At 47.5% G+C, this 26034-nt stretch overlaps 1 protein-coding gene across 1 annotated transcript in view; it reads left to right on the top strand.

The window, feature by feature from the left end:
* Positions 1 to 1139: 1139 nt before the first annotated feature.
* Positions 1140 to 26034, top strand: part of ZC3H4 (zinc finger CCCH-type containing 4) — a 30418-nt gene continuing 5523 nt past the window's right edge. Inside the window, exons 1-13 of the mRNA XM_073321818.2 lie at positions 1140 to 1445; positions 15131 to 15356; positions 16518 to 16628; positions 17462 to 17684; positions 19313 to 19455; positions 19610 to 19706; positions 19862 to 20007; positions 21148 to 21261; positions 21698 to 21809; positions 22805 to 22914; positions 23328 to 23689; positions 24609 to 25012; positions 25317 to 25568. Of these exons, the coding sequence (XP_073177919.1) occupies positions 1288 to 1445; positions 15131 to 15356; positions 16518 to 16628; positions 17462 to 17684; positions 19313 to 19455; positions 19610 to 19706; positions 19862 to 20007; positions 21148 to 21261; positions 21698 to 21809; positions 22805 to 22914; positions 23328 to 23689; positions 24609 to 25012; positions 25317 to 25568 (2458 nt within the window). The 5' untranslated portion in view covers positions 1140 to 1287. The remainder of the gene's footprint in view (positions 1446 to 15130; positions 15357 to 16517; positions 16629 to 17461; positions 17685 to 19312; positions 19456 to 19609; positions 19707 to 19861; positions 20008 to 21147; positions 21262 to 21697; positions 21810 to 22804; positions 22915 to 23327; positions 23690 to 24608; positions 25013 to 25316; positions 25569 to 26034) is intronic.

Below are 26034 nucleotides of genomic sequence, written 5' to 3' on the forward strand. Positions count from 1 at the left end.
AGCTCAGCAGGGGGCACCAGGTAATGGGGGGGCAGAGGAGGGAGCTCAGCAGGGGGCACCAGGTAATGGCGTGGGGGTCAGTGACCCAGAGATGGGGGGGTGCAGAGGAGGGAGCTCAGCAAGGGGGCACCAGGTGCATGGGGGGCAAAGCAGGGAGCTCAGCAGGGGGGCACCAGGTAATGGTGTGGGGGTCAGTGACCCAGAGATGGGGGGTGCAGAGGAGGGAGCTCAGCAGGGGGGCGCCAGGTGCATGGGAGGGCAGAGGAGGGATCTCAGCAGGGGGGCACCAGGTAATGGGGTGGGGGTCAGTGACCCAGAGATGGGGGGGCAGAGGAGGGAGCTCAGCAGGGGGGCGCCAGGTAATGGCGTGGGGGTCAGTGACCCAGAGATGGGGGGGTGCAGAGGAGGGAGCTCAGCAGTGGGGCGCCAGGTGCATGGGGGGCAAAGCAGGGAGCTCAGCAGGGGTGCGCCAGGTGCATGGGGGGTCAGTGACCCAGAGATGGGGGGGCAGAGGAGGGAGCTCAGCAGGGGGCACCAGGTAATGGGGTGGGGGTCAGTGACCCAGAGATGGGGGGGCAGAGGAGGGAGCTCAGCAGGGGGCACCAGGTAATGGGGTGGGGGTCAGTGACCCAGAGATGGGGGGGCAGAGGAGGGAGCTCAGCAGGGGGCACCAGGTAATGGGGTGGGGGTCAGTGACCCAAAGATGGGGGGGTGCAGAGGAGGGAGCTCAGCAAGGGGGCACCAGGTGCATGGGGGGCAAAGCAGGGAGCTCAGCAGGGGGGCGCCAGGTGCATGGTGGGGGGTCGGTGACCCAGAGATGAGGGGGTACAGGGGGGAGTACCAGGTATCGTGGGGGTGGGGCTGAACAAGTCGCACCGCACCCCCGTGGGAGCCAGTTCCCCCTCGCAGCCGCTCCCTTTACCCGACTCCCCGTTCGGCCCCGTTCGGGCATCTCCGGCGCCGCCCGCTCGGACTCGGCCCCTTCCGCCGGCCGCTCGGCTCCCCTTCGGCAATCTCCGGCTCCTTCCGCCGGCCGCTCGGCTCCCCTTCGGCAACCTCCGGCTCCTTCCGCCGGCCGCTCGGCTCCCCCTTCGGCAATCTCCGGCTCCTTCCGCCGGCCGCTCGGCTCCCCTTCGGCAACCTCCGGCCGCTTCCGCCGGCCGCACGGGGCGCTGGCTCGGCGCGGCTGCGTGCCCGGCGGGCGCCATTTTGTGGGCCTGGCCGCGGAGCGCGGGGCCGCGCCGAGTGAGCCCCCCCGTACAGTGACTGTGCCCCGTGTGCCCCCCTATGGCCGTGGAGAGCCCGAGTGCCCCCCCCGCCGCCGCCGCCTCCCCCCCCAGCCCGCACTCCGCCCCCCCATCTCCGTCCTGCCGCCACCACGACAGCGGCAGCTGCGGCCTCCCCCGGCCGCCGCCACAACTCCACCACCACGGCCCGGACGAAAGGTCCCGTAACCGCCTCTCCCGAGCGCCTCTGCCCGTCCGCGGGTCCGCCCGGCCCGCCGGACCAGGTTTGGGGGGGGCTGGGCCGCCGCGGGGGGCGCGGAGCCGGGGGCCCCCCGCGGGCCGCCGGCGGCGCCCGCCCGGGAGACGGGGGCAGGGCCTGAGCCGGGGGGCGCCCGGGGGGCGGCGGCCGGGGAGGGGAGAGAGCCCCGGGGCAGGGGGGCGGGGGGAGCGCCAGAAGCAGGGGGTGCCCGGGACCTGCGTGGGGGGGTGGGGCCCGTGGGGGGGAATCTGGGGGTCAGGGCCTGAGATCAGCCAGGGGCATTAACCTGGGGGGGCGGGTTATATATGGGGCAGCCCTGGGGGGAGCATCGGGGGTCATAGGAAAAGGGGGACCCTGGGGGTCAGGGCCTGAGATCAGCCAGGGGCATTAACCTGGGGGGGTGGGTTATATATGGGGCAGCCCTGGGGGGAGCATCGGGGGTCATAGGAAAAGGGGGAGCCTGGGGGTCAGGGCCTGAGATCAGCCAGGGGCATTAACCTGGGGGGGCGGGTTATATATGGGGCAGCCCTGGGGGGAGCATCGGGGGTCATAGGAAAAGGGGGAACCTGGGGGTCACGGCCTGAGATCAGCCAGGGGCATTAACCTGGGGGGGCGGGTTATATATGGGGCAGCCCTGGGGGGAGCATCGGGGGTCATAGGAAAAGGGGGACCCTGGGGGTCAGGGCCTGAGATCAGCCAGGGGCATTAACCTGGGGGGGTGGGTTGTATATGGGGCAGCCCTGGGGGGAGCATCGGGGGTCATAGGAAAAGGGGGAACCTGGGGGTCACGGCCTGAGATCAGCCAGGAACATTAACCTGGGGTGGGTTGTATATGGGGCAGCCTTGCGGGGAGCATCAGGGGTCATAGGAAAAGGGGGAACCTGGGGGACAGGGTCTGGTAGCAGGATCCTGTGGAGGGAGCATCAGGGATTGGGGGGGGGGTCACAGAGGAAGGGAGGAACTAACCAGAGGTGGGGGTCAGGCCAGAGATTAGCGGAGGGGTGCAGCATTAGGGGCCGGGGGAGGCAGCAGTAGGGAAGGGGTTATGTTCGGGGGGGGGTAGCTGTGGAGGCTTGGCAGGGAGCTGAGCTGCTGGCACTAGAGGGGAGTGAGAGGCGCTGGGGGGGGGCCTCTTCTGGTCTTCCAGCTTTTGGGGGGGTTAAGGGAAGGCTTTATGGACTCCTTAATGAGGTCATGGACCCCATAGCCCAGCTGGGCAGTATTGGCCTCATTAATGCCCCGTTTGTTCTCAGTGGTTTCATGGACCCCTGCAGGCCACATGGGGGCTTTAGGGAGTGCAGTGTGGGCAGAAAGGCATAATGGGGTGTAATGAGGAGTGTGTAGTGGTATGGGATGTGTTGAGCCCCTTGTTTCCCCTCCCCCTACCCACTGTATATAAAGAGACTCTCTTCCACAGCTGGAATCTCAAGTGATCCCAGTCTATCAAGGTACTGAAAGGTTTATAGTCCCCCAGGAAAACCCTCTCTCCTTTTATCCTCAGAGAAGTATGTGAAGCACCTTTCCCCTGCCAAAGAAACATAAGGCAACTGTTCCCTTTGTTAGTATTAGCACTTGCTGTCATTTGAAAAGGTAGAGCCAGAGATTATTGAATGCAGTGCACAAAAATAAACAGCTTAATCATGTACATTTGTGAGAGAGAGAGAGAGAGATGCTCCCCTTTGAAGGCAGTTGTGTAGTACAGAGGGCTGCTTGTTTGTGTTAGTGTGCCTTCCTCTCTAAGGAGTTCTGTATTTCATGTGATGCAGGGGTTGGGGTGGTAAGTATTCTCTTTTATTGAATAATTCAATTATACGTTTTCCTTTCTTTTCCCCACCACCAAAAAAAAAGTCCGGAGACCATCATTTTATACATTTCATGTAAGGAATGAGTTAATACAGTATGTATACAAACCAAGCGGGATTCTGCCCCATTGTGTTGACTTGACTTTTAGATTCATGCACCCCGCAGATGTGAACTAAAAAATGTCACAAAAGCACACAGTTTTCTCCAAAAATAGGTCTGCTGTGACGTTTAAACGGCACGGGTACCAGAGTGAAGGGTCATCTAGCTCAAACCCCTTGATTCCATCTAGAAACAGGATGTGGATCCATTACTTTGTTTGCAAACTCCATCCTCATTCCATTATGTTGAAAGCAGGCAGACTGTCCTGTTAAAAATATTTGGTGACCAACTCACAAGTGTGCAAAAAAAATTGTGGCAAAAGAAATCACTGTTTCCCGAATGTCATCACACATTCTCTCCCCCTGCCCCAACTGCCTTTTACAGTGTTATAGTTGATACCTGGAGAAGTTTAAGCAGGACAAATAGTGTTGTACAGTATAAGCACATCGTTTATAGGAATCTGTTTTACAATGTCCTAGTTTCTCTTCGGCCTGTGTTTCCATGATCCCTTTGTTTATCCAACGTATTATGATGAAAAGTTCATATAAGTTTGTTCCTCACAATACTTACATGAAATAAATTAGCTCATGTATCCCCCTCAGTGTACAGTATACTGCCCCCGCACCTCCCTCGCTAAAAAACCCTCAGTCATTCCTTCTGTCCTTCATATTGAACAAAAACACACATATTGTCCTGGAGTATTCGTATTCCATCCAGTTTACGTTTTTCTTATGTGGAAAAGACAAAATTAGTTTCTTAAAAGCACGCACAAGTATATTTATGTGGAATTGTGTTGTTTCATTTCCCTCTTGTTTACTCTTCTTCCACTGCAAAAAAAAATAATTAGTAACTTGTCTACATTTGTGAGAAAACGTCCATTATAAAACAGCACAAACACTCCTAGTCCATTGTCGAAGACTAGTGGAGGGTTTTGTTGCAAATGTTGGTGCATTGTGAATGGGACTTTCACAAGTGAGTAAAACTGGCGGGGGAGGAGGTGTCAAAAATGCAATTTACTTGTATTCTTCCTTTTACTATTATTTTAGATTTATTTTATAATGGGACCTTTCTCCCTAACATCCTACCTCTGGCAGCTGACTTTTGCTATGAAGTCATAGGGATTGAAATGTCTCTTTGATCAATGGGCCAGGGTCAGAGCTGGAAAATGTTTACGTACCTGGCTAAGGTGTTTCTAGCCCTGGCAGTTCATGAGGTGTGGGACCTGACAGTATGGGTTTCTCCTAATTTGTTAAAGCCATATTTTTTTAAATAACATCTTCATGGTAAACCTGTCAGTTGTTCCACAAAATTTAAATAAAAGTTAATTTTTATACCTCCATAGTAGATCATTTTCCAAGCAAAATCTGAAAGGCTTTTTGAGTCTTAATCTACTATTGACTGATGTCATCAGCAGTTTCTGTATCAACTGTCATTGGGAACTAGAATGGCCTAATGCAGCTGAGAAACTAGATATTTGGTGGAGGAGAATCTTATACTAATTTCCACTTTATTGAGCTAATGTAGTGCCACTTCTTCATGGAAATGGAAATAGGAATTGTTGTAAAATCAGAAGCAGTCGAATCTTAAACTGCCAAGTTTTGTGGAATTGTTGAGAGATTTCACAAAATGAACATTCAAGTTTTGGAGTTTTTTTAAATGTTAGTAAATGAAGTGACACTCAATCTTCTAATGTTTTCCTCTGATTACAATCCTGCATTTTCAGTTCTGTCATGACCATAATCCAGCACTCAAGACTCTGGCCCCAGTCATGAAAACTTATAGGCATGGGTTTAACTTTACTGCCATGAGTAGGCCCATGCAAATCAATGGAATTGCTTTTCATAGTAAATTCAACACATGCCTAAATGTTTGTTAATATTTTGTATTACTTGGTTACTTCCAGATAGTTTAAGGCAAAGATTTCTAGTTTTAGCAGTTCTTGAATTAGCCACTAATAATGTCAGGTGAGAATTGAAGTGCAGATAGATGAAGCAAGATGGTATTCGGAATGATTTAGTCTTTCACCTGGAATCCTGCTAGGACTAGAAGTGAAGCGTGTACCTCTTTGGAAAGTTGAAAGCTTGGGTATATGGTATTTTATTTCTCAACTGCTGCTTCAGAAGATACCAGCCCTTGCAAACAAAGTGTTGGTCCTTCGGTCTGGCAGTACTTTATGGCACTGGTTGAGAAGTGATTAAAGCAAATCCCAAACCCCAGAATAGCCTTTTCAATAGCCTTGTTATACTCCTGGGTTTGTGACATCAGTCTAGTGCTGCAGCAATGTCTAGAATATCAAAACAACATTATTACTTCACTGCGGGATCTAGTAACAGGGGTGGGAAGGAGCCAACTGTCTAAACTCAGATGACTTCAGTAGTTAGCAATTGGGGCAAAAACATGCCAAGTGAGAGCTGGATTATGGTTTTAAAGCCATATGTGAAAGTTTCCCCCGGTATAAAAGTCCCTTCAAAATAGAAAAGAAAAGCAGCAGTTTGTAACTTGGTTACAAACTGAGAGGCAGTGAGCGAGACCCCAGTGCAGGAATGACATCAGTGTTTTACCTTGGGTTGAGAGGAATGTCTCGTAGAACTCTCTGTGGAGAACCCACAGTTAATGTCCCAAGTTGAAGAAAGGCTGAGAAACTTGGGATGGAATTTCTGCTCCAACCTGAATGATTCTGTAGGCAACAAAGTACACTGCGTTCTTGAGGCCACACCAGTTTGCAAAGTGAATATTGTCCTGGTTTCTCAGTTGACCTTATTCACGCTGTTACCATCTTGAGGTGAAAATCCAAGATGGCAACACTCTGAAGGAGCAGAGAAGAGGCAAGTTCTGGCCAGTTCCGTTTTTACTTCAGGATTGTACCGAGTCTCTCGGGGTTTTAGTGAATTAAGCAATATTTGTATCGAGGGAGGTAGGACTCCAAATCCTATTGAGATAGACAGGTAATTCTCTTTGAAAGGTTCCTTTGAAAATCCCATCTTTAATGTGGAGATCTCCCGTCCATCCAGGCCTTTGACGGCCTTTACAGAACTCAGGTAGTAACCTAAGACAGTGTACCACTGCCTACATTAAAAAGAGCCACAACGCACCATAAAACAACACAAGATCTCCACCGTGCTGTACATACTGCAAAACCGGAAAAAAGCCGTTTAAATCTTGTTCAGAAAGATGCTATGGCATGGCATGACTGGAAACTTGTTCTCAACTAGAATAGTCTCTTCCCACTCCCACATGAAGTTTTCTCCATTCCCTACATTTTCAGCTTGTTTAGTGGCTTTCTTACTAGTTTTCAGCGTTCATTCTTCTTTTTGCTGATTTTGTTGTGTAGTTTGTTTCCTCCCCATATTGAATGTGCTGTAAAAATATCAGATTATTAATAGAAAACAAAATTCATCTTAAACCCTCCTGATCATACCTTTCTTGAGGTTGAAGAAAGACATTTATCCCAAGGATAGGGAAATGTGCTATACAGTCTAGCTAGAGTTTCATATATTTGGCTTAAATTCACGCAAGATTAGAAGTTAATATTTCATGATTGTGAGATTAGATCTTGCAGACTTTTCAGTCCAGTAAACTTCCTGTTAACCTATGTTTGTGGTTCATTTTCTAATAGAGCCCACCCCTTCTATTGCTTTGAAAAGATGCATTTTTGCCACATTTTTTGCATTCTTCCATGCTGACCTCAGTTACCTTGCAGCCATTTTTCTTTGTATGTTAACGTTCAGGTTTTGTAGTCTGTGGATCCACTCCGCTAAAACAGATCGCACTGTACGTGGGATTTCATGCTCAGCTGCACCTGTTGTGCACATAACTGTTGTAAAAAGGAAGGTTTTCTGCAGTAGTCTGGCAGCCCAGATATTAATCACCATCCTAACTCTCCTCCCCTGTGATCAACACTTTGGATAAAGCTGTTTTTTATAACTGTAAATAAGATACTCCCACGTTTTGTAACAGGTGGGTTTATAGAGGAAATTTTTCTTTCCCTTGGGTCAGACAAACTTCCTTCTCTTCCATTTCCAGCTTCCATAGATAGTAAAACCACTTGTTTCCATATGAAGTTGGCACATGAGGGAGAGCATGTTATTCTGGACCAACTTTTGTAGCTGTGATGAGGAAAATAATTATAAAATCTTTAGCATAACTAGTAAATTATCTCAGTTACAGCTGTCAGTAATGTGCAAAATGTTTTCATAATTTGTCAGTTTCATATGAGTTTTTCCTAGTTCAACCAAGTATTGTTTAGTTATGTGAAATGGAACTTTGTAAATATTTAGCCCTTAATTTTTCTAAGCCATTTTGAATTATTTTTAAAAAGTACATGAATTGTTTTAATAGACACATTTGCATAGTAGAAATGCTGTTATTACATAAAACATGTTGTTGTTTCCTGTATTCACATGAAACAGAAGTTATTGTTAAAAGAAAACAGAGCAAAAAAATAATACTTAGTAACTCACAAGTGCAAGATTATTCTGAGCAAAATTCTTTCTTAACTCTGTTTTGTGCATAATATTGCATTTTGCGCTTTAATCCCCATAATCCCAATGGATGATTTAACATTCTATATGTGCATATATACAAACACACCTTGTGTGGCTGAACTCCTGTTTACCTTCAGTTCATCACAAAAAATGTAACTCAAAGTTCTGAAATAGTTTGGATAACTGTGACATTCTAATTTCTGTAATTTCTAACAATACGTGGTAGTGAAAGACCTTGAGCATACACCAAATTTCCAAATTTTTACATAAAAACCATGTATTATTTTTGCTACTTATTTCTGTGATTTAAAAAAATCTTTCTAAACAACTGGTGTCCCATTTTAGAATTGATTACAATATATAATGGTTAAAAAAGAAGAAATCAGAAAACTAGAAATTGTTTTCCAAAAGGCGACACTTTTCCCAATTTTTTTTGGGATTTATGCTGGTGTGAATAATATTTTTGTTTTCTCTGCTGCTGTCATATGAGAGAGTTCACCTTTATGACACCATGTCTGCTTGAGGTGGCGGCTGGTTCATAGGGCTGTGTTTAGGTCATTACTAGGATTGTGATGTCATAGATGCAGTGCGATAGATAAAGCTCAGCATTCTGTTAAGGTAGCAGCGAGCTCTGTACTGGAGACGGCCCTTGATAGAAAAAATGTGAGGGGACTATAGGAAGGCCACAAGATGGGTACACACTTAGCTAAGGATTTTCCCACAGTCAGCATTTTTCTCTACAAATACGTTAACCACTTTACCAACTTGGCTTCTTTACTGTATAACCACAGTGAATGTAAATGGTGAGCTAGCTTATGAAATTGGCACAGCCTTGTCACTTTATAATCGTTTTTACTCACACTTTTTAATTCATAGTTTTACTCACCCTAACTTTCAGATGCCTTTATAACTTGCCAGATTTCAGATTCTGGTGTTACTTTCTATTTTGTTTGTGTGAAAACCCAAACCCAAAGTTAATGGTGAAATAATGTTAAGCCCTCTAGAGTCCTTCTGTCCAAAGACCTCAAAGCACTTTCCCAAACACTAATGAATTAACCCTCACATGCTCTCTCTGAGGTAGGTATTATAATCTCCATTTTACAGACTGGGAAATTGAGGTTAAAAGATTAAATAATGGGACCAACGCTACTAAAATGAGTCAGTGGCAGAACCTGAGTTAAGGAATTCAGGAATGTATGGCTCCTTGCCCCGTGGTGGGTGCTACGCTGTGCCATTTCGCCCAAGATTTTGCTTGATATCTAAACATCTGTATAAAAGTGCTTTATTAGACTTTCTCTTATTCTGTTGAAGATTTGTACAATGACGAAGTAACTTGTATCACCAGAATTAGTTCTGTTTGGAGTCCTAGCAACTGGTTCACAAATTGGCTCGCAGTAGGCACAGGCTTTTACGCTTACTTTCAGATTGTCCTCTTGTTCTTCATGACGTTTGTCGTTCATATATGCCATGATGGAGCAGGCTGATAAATTCTTTTCTCCAAAATGTACATAGGCCAGAGTAATTCAAAGCAGAGCTGAAGAACTGTGTACTTTACTCAGCAAAAATGCCAGTTGTTCTTACTGCTGGGAATTGCAATTAGGGTGATTGCAACATGATATTGATGAGAGCACTCGTTCCTGTTTAAAGCCAACAGGGAAGATAGGAAATTAAGAGCAACTTTGCAATGCCCAATTGGCAGGTGCTTCGGGGAAGGTAATGCTGATTTAAGCAGAGCGATGCTAATGGGAGTAGCCTTTCTTCCCCTTGGATGGTAGCATGCATGGTGAAACATACGTGGCTGAATGAATTTACCATACCACAGCAGGCCTTTAAAATACTGGCTCATCAGCAGTGGCCATAGGAGAATATGAATACTGTAAATAGCCTGCCCAGCTTGTTTTCTCTCACAGCATAGCGTGAGCTTTTCTTTTCTCCTCGGTACTGTTCCCAGCTACACGCTGGACACTGCTAGGTTGATGGAAGAATTCCGTCAGTCTAGCTACCGCCTGTTGACAAGATGGATTCACTGCGGCACTTTAGTAAGGGTCTACACGACAATGGTGCGCTGTGCCACGGTAGCATTTCCAGTGTAGCTGTACCCTGAGTCTCTTGAAGCCCAGTCCTTTGTGGCCAGACTGCACGATTGTTCCTGACAGTACTTTTGTTTCCACATCGTTCTTCCATCTGCTTGTAAATGTCTGAAATAATGCGGTTTCTGTTGGTTCTGGGAGGCTGGTATGAAAGTTTGAACACCGTTTCTTTCCTTTGTGAAGCTGCCATTTTAAACCGGCTCCAATCCCATTAAAACCGTTGGTTCATCTAGTCCAGGGTTGATTTTCCTATTTTCTAGAAGGAGTCAGATGCACCAGTGTCCTGGGTGCCCTGTGATTGCAGGGATCAGTCATGGAGGATTCTCCAGCCTGATCCTGACCTATAGTGCCTTCTCAGTGCTACGCGGGAAGATGAAAACCGACGAGCCACTCCCCAGGCACATATAATGTTAGAACTCAGGGATTCTTGCCTTCTCTCTGGCTGCTCTAAAGGGAGGAAAATCTTTCATGTTATGTGTACTCCTAGTTTCTCGTGTGTTTTCGATTTGTCATGTGTGCGTTAGACTTTGGAAGTGTTTCCTTGGAAATCATAACTTGCTGAGATTTGGTGATCTTAGAGGGGCTTTTGTTTTTAACTAGTAGCAAAGCGTAATTTGCTGGGGGAAGGAGAAAGGGTTGTCAGGCACCAGGTATTGTACTGAGCCATTGTTTTGAGATTCTGGAGTATCTGAGGTAATTGTTGTGGGGACAAAGGGAGATGGCTGCTGGAAGGGGAAATTGGAGTTGTTTTACCTATTTTTTTTCTCATTGGCTTTATACATTTATTATTTGATTCTCTGTCAGAAATGTGTATAGGGTCTGAATTCACCAGATATTGCTCCAAGCACTCTCATGTTGGTTTCTACCTTTGTGCCATTTGGATGTGTGGAACATGAACCCCGGATGGACACTGTACTTCAGTGACTAGTTGAAGCTTATTCAGCTGGTGCTTGCCTTTCAAAATTCCACATGCTTGCAGGAACAGGTAGTCCTGCAGCAAGCCTGATCTTGGATTGAACAAATCTGTTATTAATATGTTGCAAATACAAACCAAAACAGGTTTGGAATTTTGGATTAAAGTGGGAATGGATGGCTCAGGGAAATTGGCAATGGTGGGATCCAGAGTGTTTGATCTCTAAAAGGTGCCACAAGTACTCCTTTTCTTTTTGCGAATACAGACTAACACGGCTGCTACTCTGAAACCTTTGATCTCTAAGGGGCTAGAGCTGGTTTCCATCCAATCCAAGCAGATGATGACCAAATGTTGTCTTCTAATGTCTGTTCAGCTCTCTGTGTAATGAGTTGCAGGACCTTAGTCCATTCAAAATAACTTCAGAAGTGTTAACTGCATTGGTCACTGTCTGGGAGATATTGGGGTGTGACTGAGGGCTAGCTGTCTGAGGCTCAACCCAGATAAGACTGTGGTGATGTTGGTTGGATTGGTAAATTTACCAGAGGAGATGACAGGGATTATTTCTGTTCACTCAAGGTGTGCGCCTGTCTGTGGTTGACCTGGTTCCTGACCTGGGACGGCAGTGTCTAATGAGATTCCTACCTGCTGCTAGAAGAGCAGGTAGTAGCTACAGCCGCTTTGGCCTTTTTCCATCTACTGGCAGCTAGGAAGTTGTGCCCGTTCCTTTCATATGCAGACTCTGCCACTGTCATCTCTGCCATTGAAATTAGATTCCTCCATGCGTTCTACATGCGGATACTTCTTAAATCTATTTGGAAACTGCAGATGGTGCAGAATTTGTCGGCTTGCTTGTTAATCAGTGTTTATTTCATAGAATCCTAGAACATCAGGGTTGGAAGGGACCTCAGGAGGTCATCTAGTCCAACCCCCTGCTCAAAGCAGGCCCAATCCCCAACTAAATCATCCCAGCCAGGGCTTTGTCATGCCTGATCTTAAAAAACTCAAAGGAAGGAGATTGCACCACCTCCCTAGGTAACGCATTTCAGTGATTCACCACCCTCCTAGTGAAAAAGTTTTTCCTAATATCCAGCCTAAACCTCCCCCACTGCAACTTGAGACCATGAGACCATTACTTCTTGTTCTGTCATCAGCTACCACTGAGAACATTAGACCTTGAGAACATTAGACATTGTGCTGGAAATGGCCCAACTTGATGATCACTTTAGATAAGCTATTACCAGCAGGACAGTGGGGTGGGAGGAGGTATTGTTTCATGGTCTCTGTGTGTATATAAAGTCTACTGCAGTTTCCACGGTATGCATCCGATGAAGTGAGCTGTAGCTCACGAAAGCTTATGCTCAAATAAATTGGTTAGTCTCTAAGGTGCCACAAGTACTCCTTTTCTTTTAACATTAGACCTGTGATGCATGACCTGCCCTAGCTGCATGTTGAATTCTGGATTGATTTTAAGATGTTGGTTTTGACTTACACGGCTGTAGATAGTCTGGGATCTCCCTGTCTAAGAGATGCCTCTGTCCCATGACGCTATCATAGCTGCAGTCAACAGAGGCACCTGAGCGGGAGTCCCGTCAGAATAGGCTAGAGGGATTTGTTGGTGGAATGTTTTTTATTAAGGCCCTGGGCCTTTGAAACTCGCATCCTCTCCAGGTCACTATTAACCTACCGGTGTATTACAGTGCCTGTCTGTTAGGGTGACCATATGTCCCGTTTGGCCAGAACAGTCCCTTTTTTAAGCCTTGTCCCAGCCGTCCCGAGTTTTTTGGCAAAAGTGGGCATTTGTCCCGTTTGCTTTTGCCGACTTGATCAGTTGGCAAGAGCAAACTGGACAGATGCCCACTTCTGTCCAACAAGTGGCGTGCTGTGCGGAGGAACATGCGAGGGAAAGAGTGGAGATGTCAGCCCCTTACAGGGGGGCACGGCTTGTGCAGGGGGCAGGCAGGGTTCCAGCAACCCCAGCCTCGCGTGGGGGGGATGGAGAGAGGGTAGACAGGGGTACCAGCGACCCCAGCCTCATGGGGGGGCGGGGTAGGGAGGGGACTTGGGCTATCCCTGTGTGAGGGAGGGACACTCAGGGCAGCCGGTGCTGGGGTGGGGAGAGGGCTCAGGCCAGTCCAGTGCAGTGTCCCATTTTCCCTTTGGGAAGTATTGTCACCCTACTGTCTGTCCTCCCTGGCCTTGCGGGGAGATTGGGGTTGGGCAGGGCTTGTGCTGACATGGGACTCTGGCATGGGGGTCGATTAATTTCTATGTACATGATCAGTGTGTTGTTTGATGTAATTTGGTGGTATTGATTACTCTGTTCATTTATGTAATGCAGAGATTGCCAAGGTCATCCAGAATCCTGGAGGGGGTTGGGGGATGCCCTTTTACCATTGGTAAAATCCAGATAAATCATTCCCCAAAACCACAAACAGACCGGGCCCCTTGGTTGCAGTCTCAGCAGGGAGGTTGAATGACTGAAGTCCCTTCTTTCCCCAGAGCTCAGTGTCTCCCGTGGAAGGGGTGAGACACATTAGCAGGGGGCAATGTAGAGAGTGGAACTTTGCACCATCGGTGCTGTATCTGTCCTGCAGCTAAAGGCATGGTTTCAGTTTCTAGGGCTGTCCATTTTAGCATATTTCAGCAGCAGTGAAATTAATAGGAGATGTTTTTGTAGCGGGGCCAAAGATTAATGTCCTAAATGCTGTTTCTGTTTGAATTCTTGCCACTGAAAAGCAGTAACGCCACCATTATTGTTGTGCGTTGCTTTTAACAAAAAAGGAGGGGGGAGATCTTGTCATGAGTTTTAGACTGTACGCTCGCTGGGGTAGGGACAGTGCCTTCCAAGATGTCTGCACAGCTCCGAGCTAATCTTGGGCACTTCTGCCAAGTAAATAATGAAGACAACGTAGAAAGATCCCTGTGAAAGGAGACATGATGATAGCTGTTTGAGGTCTGAAGGTGTTTGCATCTTGAGGGAGAGCATTGCCTCTATGCCCTGTACCCTATATAGAATTGCCAACAAGGGGACACTCCCTCTGAAGTTTCCCTTCACTGTGGTACTGCTTGCTACTAAGGCTTTTGAGGAAAGGGTTACCCTTAAATTGCATATCCATCCTGTTCTCCAAACTCAGGGATAAAATTCCATCCATTCATCATACTCAAAATCATCATTTTAAATAAAGACTTGAACAGTGATAAGTATGTACTTCTTTGGTCAGAGCATAGAAGAGATGGAAAATTAGAACAAGATTAAGAACATGAGAATTTGTAGGATTCGGGAAGGAGTGAGCAGTATAAAAAGAGAATTCAAGTACTGCTTGCACCCTTACTTGATTTGTAAATTTGATTTATTTTGAGCTTGGAGAAAGCTTCCCTTCACCAAACCCCAGTAATTCTTAAACTGAATGTGACTGGAAAATTCTCTGAGGACATTTCCGATCTTGATTTGTTTTATCTCATCTCATGAGAACCGTAGTTATGTGTGAACCCTAATGTGGTCTAAAGATCAGGAAGCAGCAGTGCGTGTGTTTCCAGATTTGTCTCACCAATCCAAAATTAAGAGACAAATTAAATTTTCTTAAGGCAGCATTCTCACTTGGAAATGAGGGCTCAAACAGCTATTCTTTCCAAGCAAGAGTCCAGATAATTGTAGATTAAACCAATGTTTTATTTATTTATTTAAATTTACACACACAGATGCTTTTTAGATAAGAAGTTGCCTGTTTGAAACCCCTGGAAGAGGAGCTAGATGCTTCTTCAGTACATGATTTGCCGGATTTCATATAATAATTAGGATAGACAACAGGAATAATGGGGTTTCTGTGATGATTTGTTTTATTTTTATCTTCGTAGGACCACATGGTTTGTTGTATGTTGACTTTAATTCAAAGACTGGTGGAATTTGTGATAATGTTCTCTAAGATTTGAAGCTGTAATTTTGCAGTCTCTGCTGTCGTATGTTGTTCAGTAGAATTATTTTATAGGCTTTCATTTTTTAAAAATGTGCATAGATGGGAACTTCTGGTCTGAGGTGTGTGTGTGTGTGTGAGCATGAGAGAGAGTTGAATAGGCTCTGTTTGTATGTTCCAGTGACACAGGTGATAACAAAGTCAACTGTTACAGATGTCTCAAACCAAGGTATTTGGGACTAGTGTTACCTTTAGATTTAGGAAGCCCCAAGATGTCCAGCTGGCTTAAGTGCCTTGAGTGATTTTGTGAGGAGTGAAATGCCAGTGTGTGTGTTTGCTCTGCAGGGAGGATGGGGAGCTGGAAGAAGGCGAGCTGGAGGACGATGGGGGAGAGGAGCCCCAAAATGCTTCTGAGTCACATGAGAGGGGCCGGAAAGAGAAGGGAGAGAAGCACAAAAGTGACTCGGATGAGGAAAAGGCTCATCGGCGGATGAAGCGCAAGAGGAGGAAAGAGCGAGAGAGAGAGAAAGAGAAAAGAAGAGCAAAAAAGAAAAGGAAATCCAAGCACAAAGTGAGTAAACAAACACACCTTAGTCCTGCCAGGTATGGTAATAGGGATCTCAACTCCACTCCTCCAAGACCACAGCATGGTTCACTTACAGAGTCAGTGATTCCAATGGCTGCCTTTACATACCTACCTTGTAGAGCAGGGGTTCTCACCCTTTTTTTTTCTGAGGCCCCCTCCCCCCGAAAACTATAAAACCTCCACAGCCCATCTGCATATAAACGTCAGGGCCAGCGTTAGGGGGTTGCAAACAGGGCTGTTGCTTGGGGCCCCATGCCACAGGGAGCCCCATTAAGCTAAGCTGCTCAGGCTTCGGCTTCAGCCCGGGGGCTCAGGGCCTCGGGTTTCAGCCCCATGCAGTGGGGCTTCGGCTTTCTGCCCAGGGTTCCAGTGAGTCTGATGCTGGCCCTGCTTGACAGACCCCCTGAAACCTGCTCGTGGCCCCTCAGGGGGCCCCAGACCCCTGGTTGAGAACCACTGTTGTAGAGAACGTATTAGCTATAGTATCCTAGGCAGAATCTCCCTGCCTTAGGCCTTGCCATATGGATGTAGCCCGTCATTATGGCACCATGTGGTGCATTGTACCTCACCTACAAGGAAATATGAGCTTACTGTTTAAATTAGACGTAACCCAGCAGGAGGTAACAAGTAAAGAAACAGTGGGGAGGTAGAAGATACCCTAGTATGGAATCTCTTTTCTTTTTCTGTGTTTGCATATATCTATGGGTGGAATGGAAAGGAAAAACAGTTTCATTTGGTAAAGTAAATCTCTTTTTTGTGAACACCTGTGCTTGCAAGAAGACTAGTATATGGTAAATTAGAATGTCTGGCTTGTAAAGTCAAAGATGTTTATGAGACCCTCAAGCTAACAGACGGTGTAATATGAATTGCTTTCATTAGAAACCAATTAAACAAACTGGAAACGTTCCCAATTCGGACAGAATCTACAGTGACGTTTGAAATACACTAGAAGTCTTTTGCATCATAAATGGTCAATTCAAGGAACACTGTCAAGATTTTTGCAAGCCAGAATCTGAGTTATCTTAAGAAAGACTCGTTTATATTGTGTGTGGCAGTCCAGATGCCTGGCCACAGAGTTGCAATTCAAGCTTAGAGCGCAAGAGCCGCTGTACTAAAATCATACAATATGTTTGCCATTCCTTGCAGCGCCATGCATCTTCCAGTGAAGACTTCTCTGACTACAGCGAGGACTCTGATTTCAGCCCCAGTGAGAAGGGGCACAGAAAGTACCGGGAATACAGCCCTCCTTACCCTCTTGTAAGTACCCGCGATCAACCAGTTGTGGGGAAAGCTGCTCTCTCCAACACTGTGTTGGAAATGTTGCATGCTTTGCACACACAGACCTGTCTCGCTGCACGCAGGGGCTGAAGGCCAGTCTTATGGGCTCCTGGCTTTGCTCCAGGTGCTGAGCCCCTTCCATCTTTCATTTTTTTCCGTTTCTTTTAAAAATTGAATCATTACATCAGATGTCCCCTTTGGCCTTCCCTTGTCAACCTGAAACAGCCACTTCCCAACAAAGAGACAGGGAAGAGCAGAGGGAAATGAGCAAACAACAGTAGGTGCCGCATGCAGTTACCCTGGGAACTCGGCCTGAAGCAGGTGTGGTTTTCTTTCAGAGGCCATGGTCCTCTGACTCCAGAGGGGACCCTGAAGAATGCTGGTGATTCCCTCTTCAAGGAGCTACCTATTCCCAAGCTTTAATCCTGTAGAATAGTGGCTGGGAGAAGGAAGGTGACTTGAGTGCATCTTTCAGTGTCTCCTTCTAGTTCTGTCTGATGAGTCTGTTACACCCTTTCTAACCGCACTTTGTATATACAATCTTGATGAAGAGCTTGTCTGTCTCTACAGAGTTCTGGAGGCCCTGGGAGAAAGCTGCCAGGGAAGGGATGAATGATAGGTATTAAATGAAACCATGAGGGGACTGTGGCTTTGCAGGTTTGGGGATAATGACCGCTCTACTTCCACAGTTCCTTGGCAAGTCTGGAAAGAGGGCATGCCCCAGGGACCTGCTGTGCGTCAGCCATCACCCTGCTGTTTCAAATTGATCATTGCTTCATTGTTACCCCTTCCTGTCTGTCTACTTTTCTCAGTCTCACCAGCAGTATCAGTCCTCTCACAGTGCCCCCTTGCCAAAGAAGAGCTACTCCAAAATGGAGAGCAAGAATTACAGCATGTATGAGGATTACGAGAATGAGGCCTATGGCGAATACGAGGGGGATGAAGATGAAGACATGGGGAAAGAAGAGTATGACGACTTCACAAAAGAGCTGAACCAGTACCGGAGAGCTAAGGAGGGGACACATCGGGGGCGAGGTATGGCTGCCTTTGCCAACATGCTTCCGAGGCCAAAACGCTTTTCTAATCAACATGTTACAACGCTTGGCTTATTAAGGCTGATGATCAGTCACCACGTAAGGCTCTGATCTTGTAGTTGGCGGCATGCAGGTGGACTGCTGTGCCTGCTCTGAGCCCCTGGTACAACACAGGTCTGCTGCAGTTGCAGCGGCAGGGCCGAATAACTCATTAGTGCTGCACAGCGAGACCCAGAGACGTCCATTTCTTACATCTTTTATTATGCGAGGGCAAAGGTCAGATCCCAGTTTTGTAGCTTTATATTTAAAGGCACATTCTTTCTTTTATATCTAGATAGATTTAAAAATACAGGTGAGGTTAAAAAACAGCGTGTGTCCTTTGTGTGCAAAGAAAACAAAGCCAGGATAACATGCCAAGTCAGATTTCATCCTGCTAAAGTGTATTCAGAGTAAACTCTGAAGTGTACCATGTCGGTAATCCTGCATGAAAGATGAAACTTTATGTGCGGTAATTGCCCTGCATTCACAACGGCTACTTTAAAATGTTTACATCTTAGACACTTTAAAAGTAATTGCTTCAGAATTTTAAAAAGCATTAACCCACTTAAAACCAAATAGCACCAAGACTTATTCTATGAAAAGTCTAAAATACACAGAACCTGCTCTTACAAGGAGGAGGCCGGTGTTTTAATGTCTTTACTAAGCGGGTGTGTAATATATATGTGTATATATACATTCTGTTAAAAGGATCGCTGAGTGGTAGAGGTGATAACCTGGGTCTCGGAGGATCTGAGTTCAGTTCCCTACTCTTTTCCCTGCTCTTCCATAGACCTCTTGTGGGACCTTGGGCAGGTTACCGTGTCTCTCTATAGCTCTGTTTTCCTGTCTGTAAAGTGGGGAGAGTGGCCCTGCCCTCCCTCATAGTGGTGTGGTGAGGATAAATACATTAGAGATTGTGATGCACTCAGATATTGTGGTAATGGGGGGCAGGTAACTACCACAAATGGATGGATTCTGGTTACAGGTTGATAGAGCCTGAAACAGAACCATAGTACAGATATTGTACCCGGCATGTATTGTTTTTGCCATATTCTTCACTATTTAAATGTGACGGATAACCCTTACTGGAATGCCATTGACTTTCCTTTCAATTAGGTATGCACTTACGTTTGCACCTTAGAGACTAACCAATTTATTTGAGCATGAGCTTTCGTGAGCTACAGCTCACTTCATCTGTAGCTCATGAAAGCTCATGCTCAAAGAAATTGGTTAGTCTCTAAGGTGCCACAAGTCCTCCTTTTCTTTTTGCGAATACAGACTAACACGGCTGTTACTCTGAAACTTACGTTTGTGTTCCTTAGGAAAATGACCCTATGTTGTATTAGTAGGCTTAAAAAGCCCCAGCACACCCTCGCAAACTCATTGATCTCACTAGCAGTAACTAAGAGATCATTTGCTGTCATAATCTGATCTGATTGTCCTCTGTAAGTGAGAGACAACCATGTTACTCCTGTGAACTGACTTGATACCTGCTCCAAAGACAGCCAGGCGTCTCTCATGGTACCACATGGCTGTCGGAGTGTTCAAGTACTGCAGTAGCAGACTGACGCTTGTTTGCTCGCTCTACAGGCAGTCGAGGCCGAGGCCGAGGATACCGAGGGCGTGGAGGCAGAGGTGGAATGAGAGGGCGAGGCATGGGCCGAGGAAGCCGTGGGAGAGGGAGAGGTGAACATCCGGAAGAGGAGGAGGAAATGTATGAGGAAGAAATGGAAGTAAGGCCCATTTCTGAGCTGTATCTGAGTCCCCCAGAGATGGGGAGCGTTAAGTGGGAGAACATTCTTTTCTGGAATTAGAAGCGGTGGGGTGAGCATCAGTTTTGGGCCAAGAGTCCGGTGCACTGACCGCTCTGTTCTTTCTGAATTGCAGTATGGTGACAATGAAGAGCCAATGGGTGACGAGGAGTACGACGACTATTCAAAAGAGTTGAACCAGTACCGGAGGAGCAAAGAGGGCAGAGGGCGAGGTACACAACTGAGCCCAGAGCAGAGTGAATTAGACGGTGCTCGGGGGCTCTGCGCAGTCCGAAGAGTAGAGCCAGCCTGTGGTATCATAATGGTCAGGTTTTATTTGGGGGGCGGGGGGGAGTATAAATAATTATGTTGTTTTGCTCTATTGCAGGTTTAAATCGGGGGCGTGGCCGTGGCCCCAGAGGGAGAGGAAGCAAGGGGATGGGCAGGGGAAGAGGAAGAGGCGGGAGCAGAAGTGGAATGGGGAAAGGTGGCGGAATGAACGAGGATGACGATTACTATGATGAGGACATGGGGGTAAGCAGCTCTGCCTTGTCTCCGTTGGGGTCTTGCTGCACTTGGGTCACCTGTGGAAAGGTGCCCATGGGGTTTCTCTCCAACATACCAGACAGGCTTCCCCAGAAATAATTTCATTTGCATGTATTGAACTCTGAAATTTGGGACTGAAGTTGGACTTTCTGAGCCTGCCCAGGGCTCTCTGCCTGCCAGTGCTGCATATTGCCTTAGGCTCAGAGCCACAAGTTGACTTCCTTCTATCTCATTCATCATCGCTGAGAGTAAAGATCCAGACCTCTGGCTTCTGCAACCCCATTGGAGTACAGAACTTGGGAAATAATTAACAGTCCTGATGATGCAGAGCAGAGCATACCCCAGCTCCTTTTCCCACCGGGGTTTGGCTCGGCAGGGCCTCCAGGGGTAAAGCCAGTAACGGTTGGTCTTGCTCAGTAAAGTGACACTGGACCGGCACAGAGAACGGATCTGCCAAGAGGCTGGGCTCCTTTTATCTAGCCACTTTTCTCATCCTAGCTGCACTTCAGTGGCAGGAGACTGGCGATCGGTCACGTACTCCTGAGCTTGGCAGTCAAGCTTTCAAGCAGCCCAATTTTTGAACCTCTGGCATTGATTTTCTCCCTTCTTTCAAGGGGCTCCTCTGCCTGTTTTTGTCTGGGATGTAGTGCTCTCAGGCACTGTTCGACTGGCACCAAGTAATGCTAAAAAGAGGGAGGCATCTCAGGGGAGCCCTTATTGGAGTTCATGTCACCAAGTGTATGCATTGACCTTACAATCAGAAAATGACCCCCATTCCCCACCCACCAGAAAAGATCTCTGAAATACCTTGAAATGAGCCCAAAGTCTAGACTTCATCTTTGTGTATTTCCCAGCAGTGTAAAAGTGGGACTGACCCAGTCTTCATGACAATAATCCCTTTTCTAGGCAGGATGGATTTTTCGGATTCTGATGGGTTGACTGACAAACCAAGTTGAAATCTGTCCCTCCATCTAGCTACAGTTGGTCAGGCTGCAAGTCTTATGCTGCCTTCCTGCAAGACCTTCATGTGCACTTTGAAATGCATTTTGTAGGAAGATGGTTAATTTCTTTCCATGGCTAGGATTTGCCTCTTTGTGCTTGTTAACTACACCCTTACAATTCCTGCAGGACGGAGGAAGTGGTGGAAATTACAGACGGAATGACCATGATAAACCCCACCAGCAGTCGGATAAAAAAGGAAAAGTTATCTGCAAATACTTTGTGGAAGGCAGGTGTACCTGGGTAAGGAGATAATTAATAGTGGCCTTGACTTTACTGTTAAGCATTTCAGTAGTACCTAAAATGCATCCAGGTCTGTACAAGATATGAACTGAGACATACGTGGTCCTTGCATTAAAGAACATAGAGTCTAGAATACATGTTGAAAGTGATAACGTGCTGAGTGCTAGGAGAGTTACACCGAGTGTAAGGAAAATCAAGTGTGCAAACACCAATCTGAGACAAACACTTGTTTTACTTTCTACTTCCTGATTCTCCGATTTTAAAAACACAGGATAACCGTGGGCCACAGAGCCCAGTTTTCAAGGATTTCAGGGCCAGAACCCCAGCAGAGAATCAGTTCTATAACAAGTGCCTTATAGGTGTTTGCTTCCCCCTGTTATTGTGTATGCTTTTATTGTTTCATTAACAGTGGGGGTGTTGTACTTTTTCTATACAGGGGGAGCACTGCAATTTCAGCCATGACATCGAACTACCAAAGAAACGGGAACTGTGCAAGTTTTACATTACTGGTTACTGTGCGAGGGCAGAGAATTGCCCTTACATGCATGATATCCTTTCCTCTTGTTCACTGTGTTTCCAGTCACCACGGAGATCAGTGGCTTTAAGTCAGTCGTGTGCGGCCCTATGCAACAGGGAAAATGGGCCAGAAGAGTAGGTCCCTGCACCAAGTGGCTTACGATCTACAGGCAAGTGCCTGTATGATATCGGTTCCCAGAATGTGGGGTGCACCGGCTTATGGGAGGGGGCCGTGAGGGGCTAGCTGAAGGTAGAGACAGAACTCTCATTTGTTCTTCAGTCTCAGCTTTCAGTTTAAAAAAAGTCGGTCTCTAGCTGTTAGAATTGTAGACAAACTCTTCACATTGTGATCTGAGTTAACTGATGCAGAGACGTCTACCTAAGCTTGCAGAGAGCCTGAAACGGGAGGAACTGGGGGAGAGACTACCCTGAGTGTAACTTATGCCTGCCTGAGCCAGCAGAGAGCCTGGACGCTGAGGTGTGAACAGCCCCATTCATTTCAGTGAGTGCTGACTCAGAGGCCAGTGATGGCATCTTCATTATTTCACGGCTCACCAGAGCGTGTCAGAAAGGAAGGGAAGGGTCTCATGATGAAGATCGGCACTAATGTTTCCCCGGGGAGAGGGAGGCTAGGACTAGCCATGGGAGTGTGGAAGACATATACCTTAAGATGTGTAGGCTTTTAACAGTGTATGACAGCTGCAGGGACACAAGTGGCTTCATGTTGGTGAAGGTGGGCTCAGCTTGCGAACAATACAGTATGGAGTAAGCACAAGGGAATGGGGTCTTCAGGCCGCAGAGCTGCACAGAGCAGGTGAGTTTGCAGGAGTTTTAGAAAAGGAAAATGTGGGGTGTGGGGCAGTTGGGTTTTATTTTCAGTGTCGGGACTGCAGAGGTTTCACCTTCTTAGTAAGAATGTACCACATCAAATCCATTGGTGGAGCACTGTTAAAAATAACCTGTCTGCCCACTGCCAGATTTTTTATTAATTACTCAAAGGAGTTTCATTTTCCTTAACACTTTGTACGAGACTTTCCTTGTAAACTGTTCCACACCACTGGGAATTGTATCAATGGGGACGACTGTATGTTTTCCCATGAGCCGCTCACAGACGAAACGCGGGAGCTGCTGGACAAGGTAAAAGGGAATTGTAATGTGGGTTCCTTTCGGAGTGGCTTTCCTTGGCTGATTTTGCTGCCCATGCGAAACTTTCACAGCAAGGAGAGAGGAGTTTGTAAGGTCGGGTAACAAGGGTGTCATTTGGAGTCCTGAGATTGAATTCTGAAAAGGGAAGTGCAGGGAGCCTGGTCTGACTCTACAGAGCAGAAGCCCCATGCTTTGGGACACTTTCAGCTTGCTAGAACACTGTTTAATGTACCGTAGGAGACAAGCCCGTGCTGGCAGACTCTCATGTGCAGCCTCAGCGCTGGAGAAACACGGGCCCAGGCCATGGTCTGAGCAGCTGCGCTGAGACCTGGCAAACTCATACCAACATGGGCTGTTCAGGGCGTTGCTTTTAACTGCCTCTCATTTCTCTCTCTCCCCCTCAGATGCTGGCTGATGATGCAGAAGCAGGTGCAGAAGATGAGAAGGAAGTTGAAGAGCTAAAGAAACAGGGCATCAATCCGTTACCGAAACCTCCACCCGGAGTGGGCCTGCTGCCCACACCCCCTCGTCCTCCTGGACCCCCAGCTCCAACTTCTCCCAATGGCAGGCCAATTCCTGGAGGACCGCCACCTCCTCCACCGCCCCCCCTTCCACCGCCAGGGCCACCCCAGCTGCCACCTCCGCCGCACGAACCTCTCTCACCACAGCAGCTTCAGCAGCAGCAGGACATGTATAAGAAAATCCCATCTCTGTTTGAGATTGTGGTGCGGCCCACTGGGCAGCTGGCAGAGAAACTAGGCGTGCGGTAAGCATGACCCTCCCTTCCAACTAGTTATGGATGCGTTAAGAGGAATAACGCTCAGTGGGAGAGTCAGGAATAGGAAGGGGGGGTTATGTATGCCATGGATAGGTTATTATTCATACTCTTTTCTCTGAGGGTCTTAAAGTAGTTTTACAGGATGAAATTCATCCACAGCCTCTCTCAGTCACAAGCAGAATGTTCCCACTTGTAGCCTAGTTGTTATTTAATGTAGTTAATATATGGAATTTCTTTGTGTTATTGGCATAGTAGCAAAATTGTCCCTGTATGCATCTCAGAATTTCTGTGGACCCTTTAGACACAGTACAGGGTAAATAGGAACCTGTGTGTTGCTTCACTGCACGCAGAGTGCTACTGACCCCTTACTGCAGTCACGGAGACAGTGTAATCAGAACATTCTGTATTTCCTGTTCTCTCGCTATGGAGTAGGCTCGGAAACAGGCCAGCCAAGGTTCTGCTCCTGACATCTGGTTTGCTACAAGGTTAGCCTGTCTTCCTTGCCCAGAGAGACCTCTGTGCCATGGCATGGTGGTCTAGGCAGGAGGGGGGTGCACTGTGTGAATTCAACAACCTGCTGCCATTTCATAGCAGTGTACAGAAGGGCTGAGGACACAGTCCTGCTGCTACTGAAACTCGACAGTAAAGAGCTGGCTGCTGGAGTGGAGAGATGTGGAATAGGCACCTTTTGTGTGGAAATGAGGCTTTTCGGGCAGCTCTTGTGGTGGGTGCATTAAAACAACATGGTCTGTTCCTGCAGGGAGCCTCAACAGGCATTCCCTGCAGCACTGTGCCTGTCCTTCCAGTTCTGATAAGGACCCTGCTGCAAGCCCTGCTCTTTGTAGGGAAATGTGACTGATCTCAAGTTTGCATTTTAAAAGTTAAATTTCCCTCTGTTCTCTTCCAGGCACCCAGTTCCACCACCTCCCCGCTTCCCTGGGCCTGGTGGACCACCTGGGCCTATGCCAGGACCCATGCATCCTGACATGCACCCAGATATGCATCCTGACATGCACCCGGATATGCATCCTGACATGCATCTGGACATGCATCCCGACATGCACCCTGACATGCACCCGGACATGCATCCAGATATGCACCCCGACATGCACCCAGATATGCCTATGGGCCCAGGGATGAATCCTGGGCCTCCAATGGGTCCCAGGCCCCCAATGATGCCATATGGCCCGGACGATTCTCCACACTCCGGAATGATGCCCCCTGGCCCACCTGCACAAAGCTTCTATGATAATTTCTACCAACAGCAAGAGGGGGGCCTGGACATGGACCCTGGCTTGATGGGTGACCCAGGTATGTTCCTCTTACTGACTGTCCTTCGGTTGTCTCTGTTTACCATGACAGGAGTTGGTCTGATGCAGGGGGGGCTGGAGATGCCATGTTGGCCTGGTCTCTTTTAGCTGCCTGTGAGCACTTAACGTGCTGCTCTGGGTGGCTGGGCAGAACTTGCACCAGACAAGACTCAAACATTGGCTGGTTTCATGGGCATAAGTCTCTCTTTACTGCTTTCTTGAGAATCGGCTGCTATATTCAGCTGTATGAGAAATAACTTCAGTGTCCTGTGATTGTGAATGTTTGCCCTGTTCCTTCTATGCAGAGGACTATGGGAATTACGAGGATATGGACGAGCCTCTGGCAGAGCATCTTTTCCCTGACCAGTCCTTGGAACCCGATTCCTTGTGTGAAGGAGGGGCTCCAGGGTTACACAAACCATCAGCCAACATCCCTGACTTCCTGCCATCTGCCCAGAGAGCCCTGTACCTGAGGATCCAGCAGAAGCAGCAGGAAGAGGAGGAGAGGGCTCGAAGACTGGCCGAGAGCAGTAAGCAGGAGCGGGAGAATGAGGAAGGCAAGTGGCAGAGTACCAGGCTTTTTCAAAGATATGTCTGTGAAGGATGCCCCTGCACCCTACCCACCAGGGGTCCCACACCAGACTAACGTGCTGTCCTGGCTTAGGAGGCCTTGGCCTGTTTCCTCCCACCATTTCTGGTTGTCTGGAGTTGGTCGCTGCCTTCCCCCTCCGTGTGGGCTGTGAGCACTGGCATGTCTGCATTTCTGTGCTGTGTTTGGACACTCCTACGCTTGCAGGTCTGTCAGTGACAGGGATGAGAATGCTGTCCCAGATCTGTCTTTGCCCAGCCCCTCCCTATCAGGGCTAAGATGTCTTGGGGGGCAGACATCCTCCCTGTTTTCCAGATTAGCGGCCCTGTGGGAATGTCATTCTGCATCCCAACCCTTCCATCCCCAGCTCCTCTTCGAACATACTTGACAGCTCAGGCTGGCGGTGGGATTTGTGCTTTTATTTTACAAACGAC

The sequence above is a fragment of the Lepidochelys kempii genome, chromosome 23, assembly GCF_965140285.1.
Source record: "Lepidochelys kempii isolate rLepKem1 chromosome 23, rLepKem1.hap1, whole genome shotgun sequence".
In the NCBI taxonomy this organism is placed as follows: Eukaryota; Metazoa; Chordata; order Testudines; family Cheloniidae; genus Lepidochelys; species Lepidochelys kempii.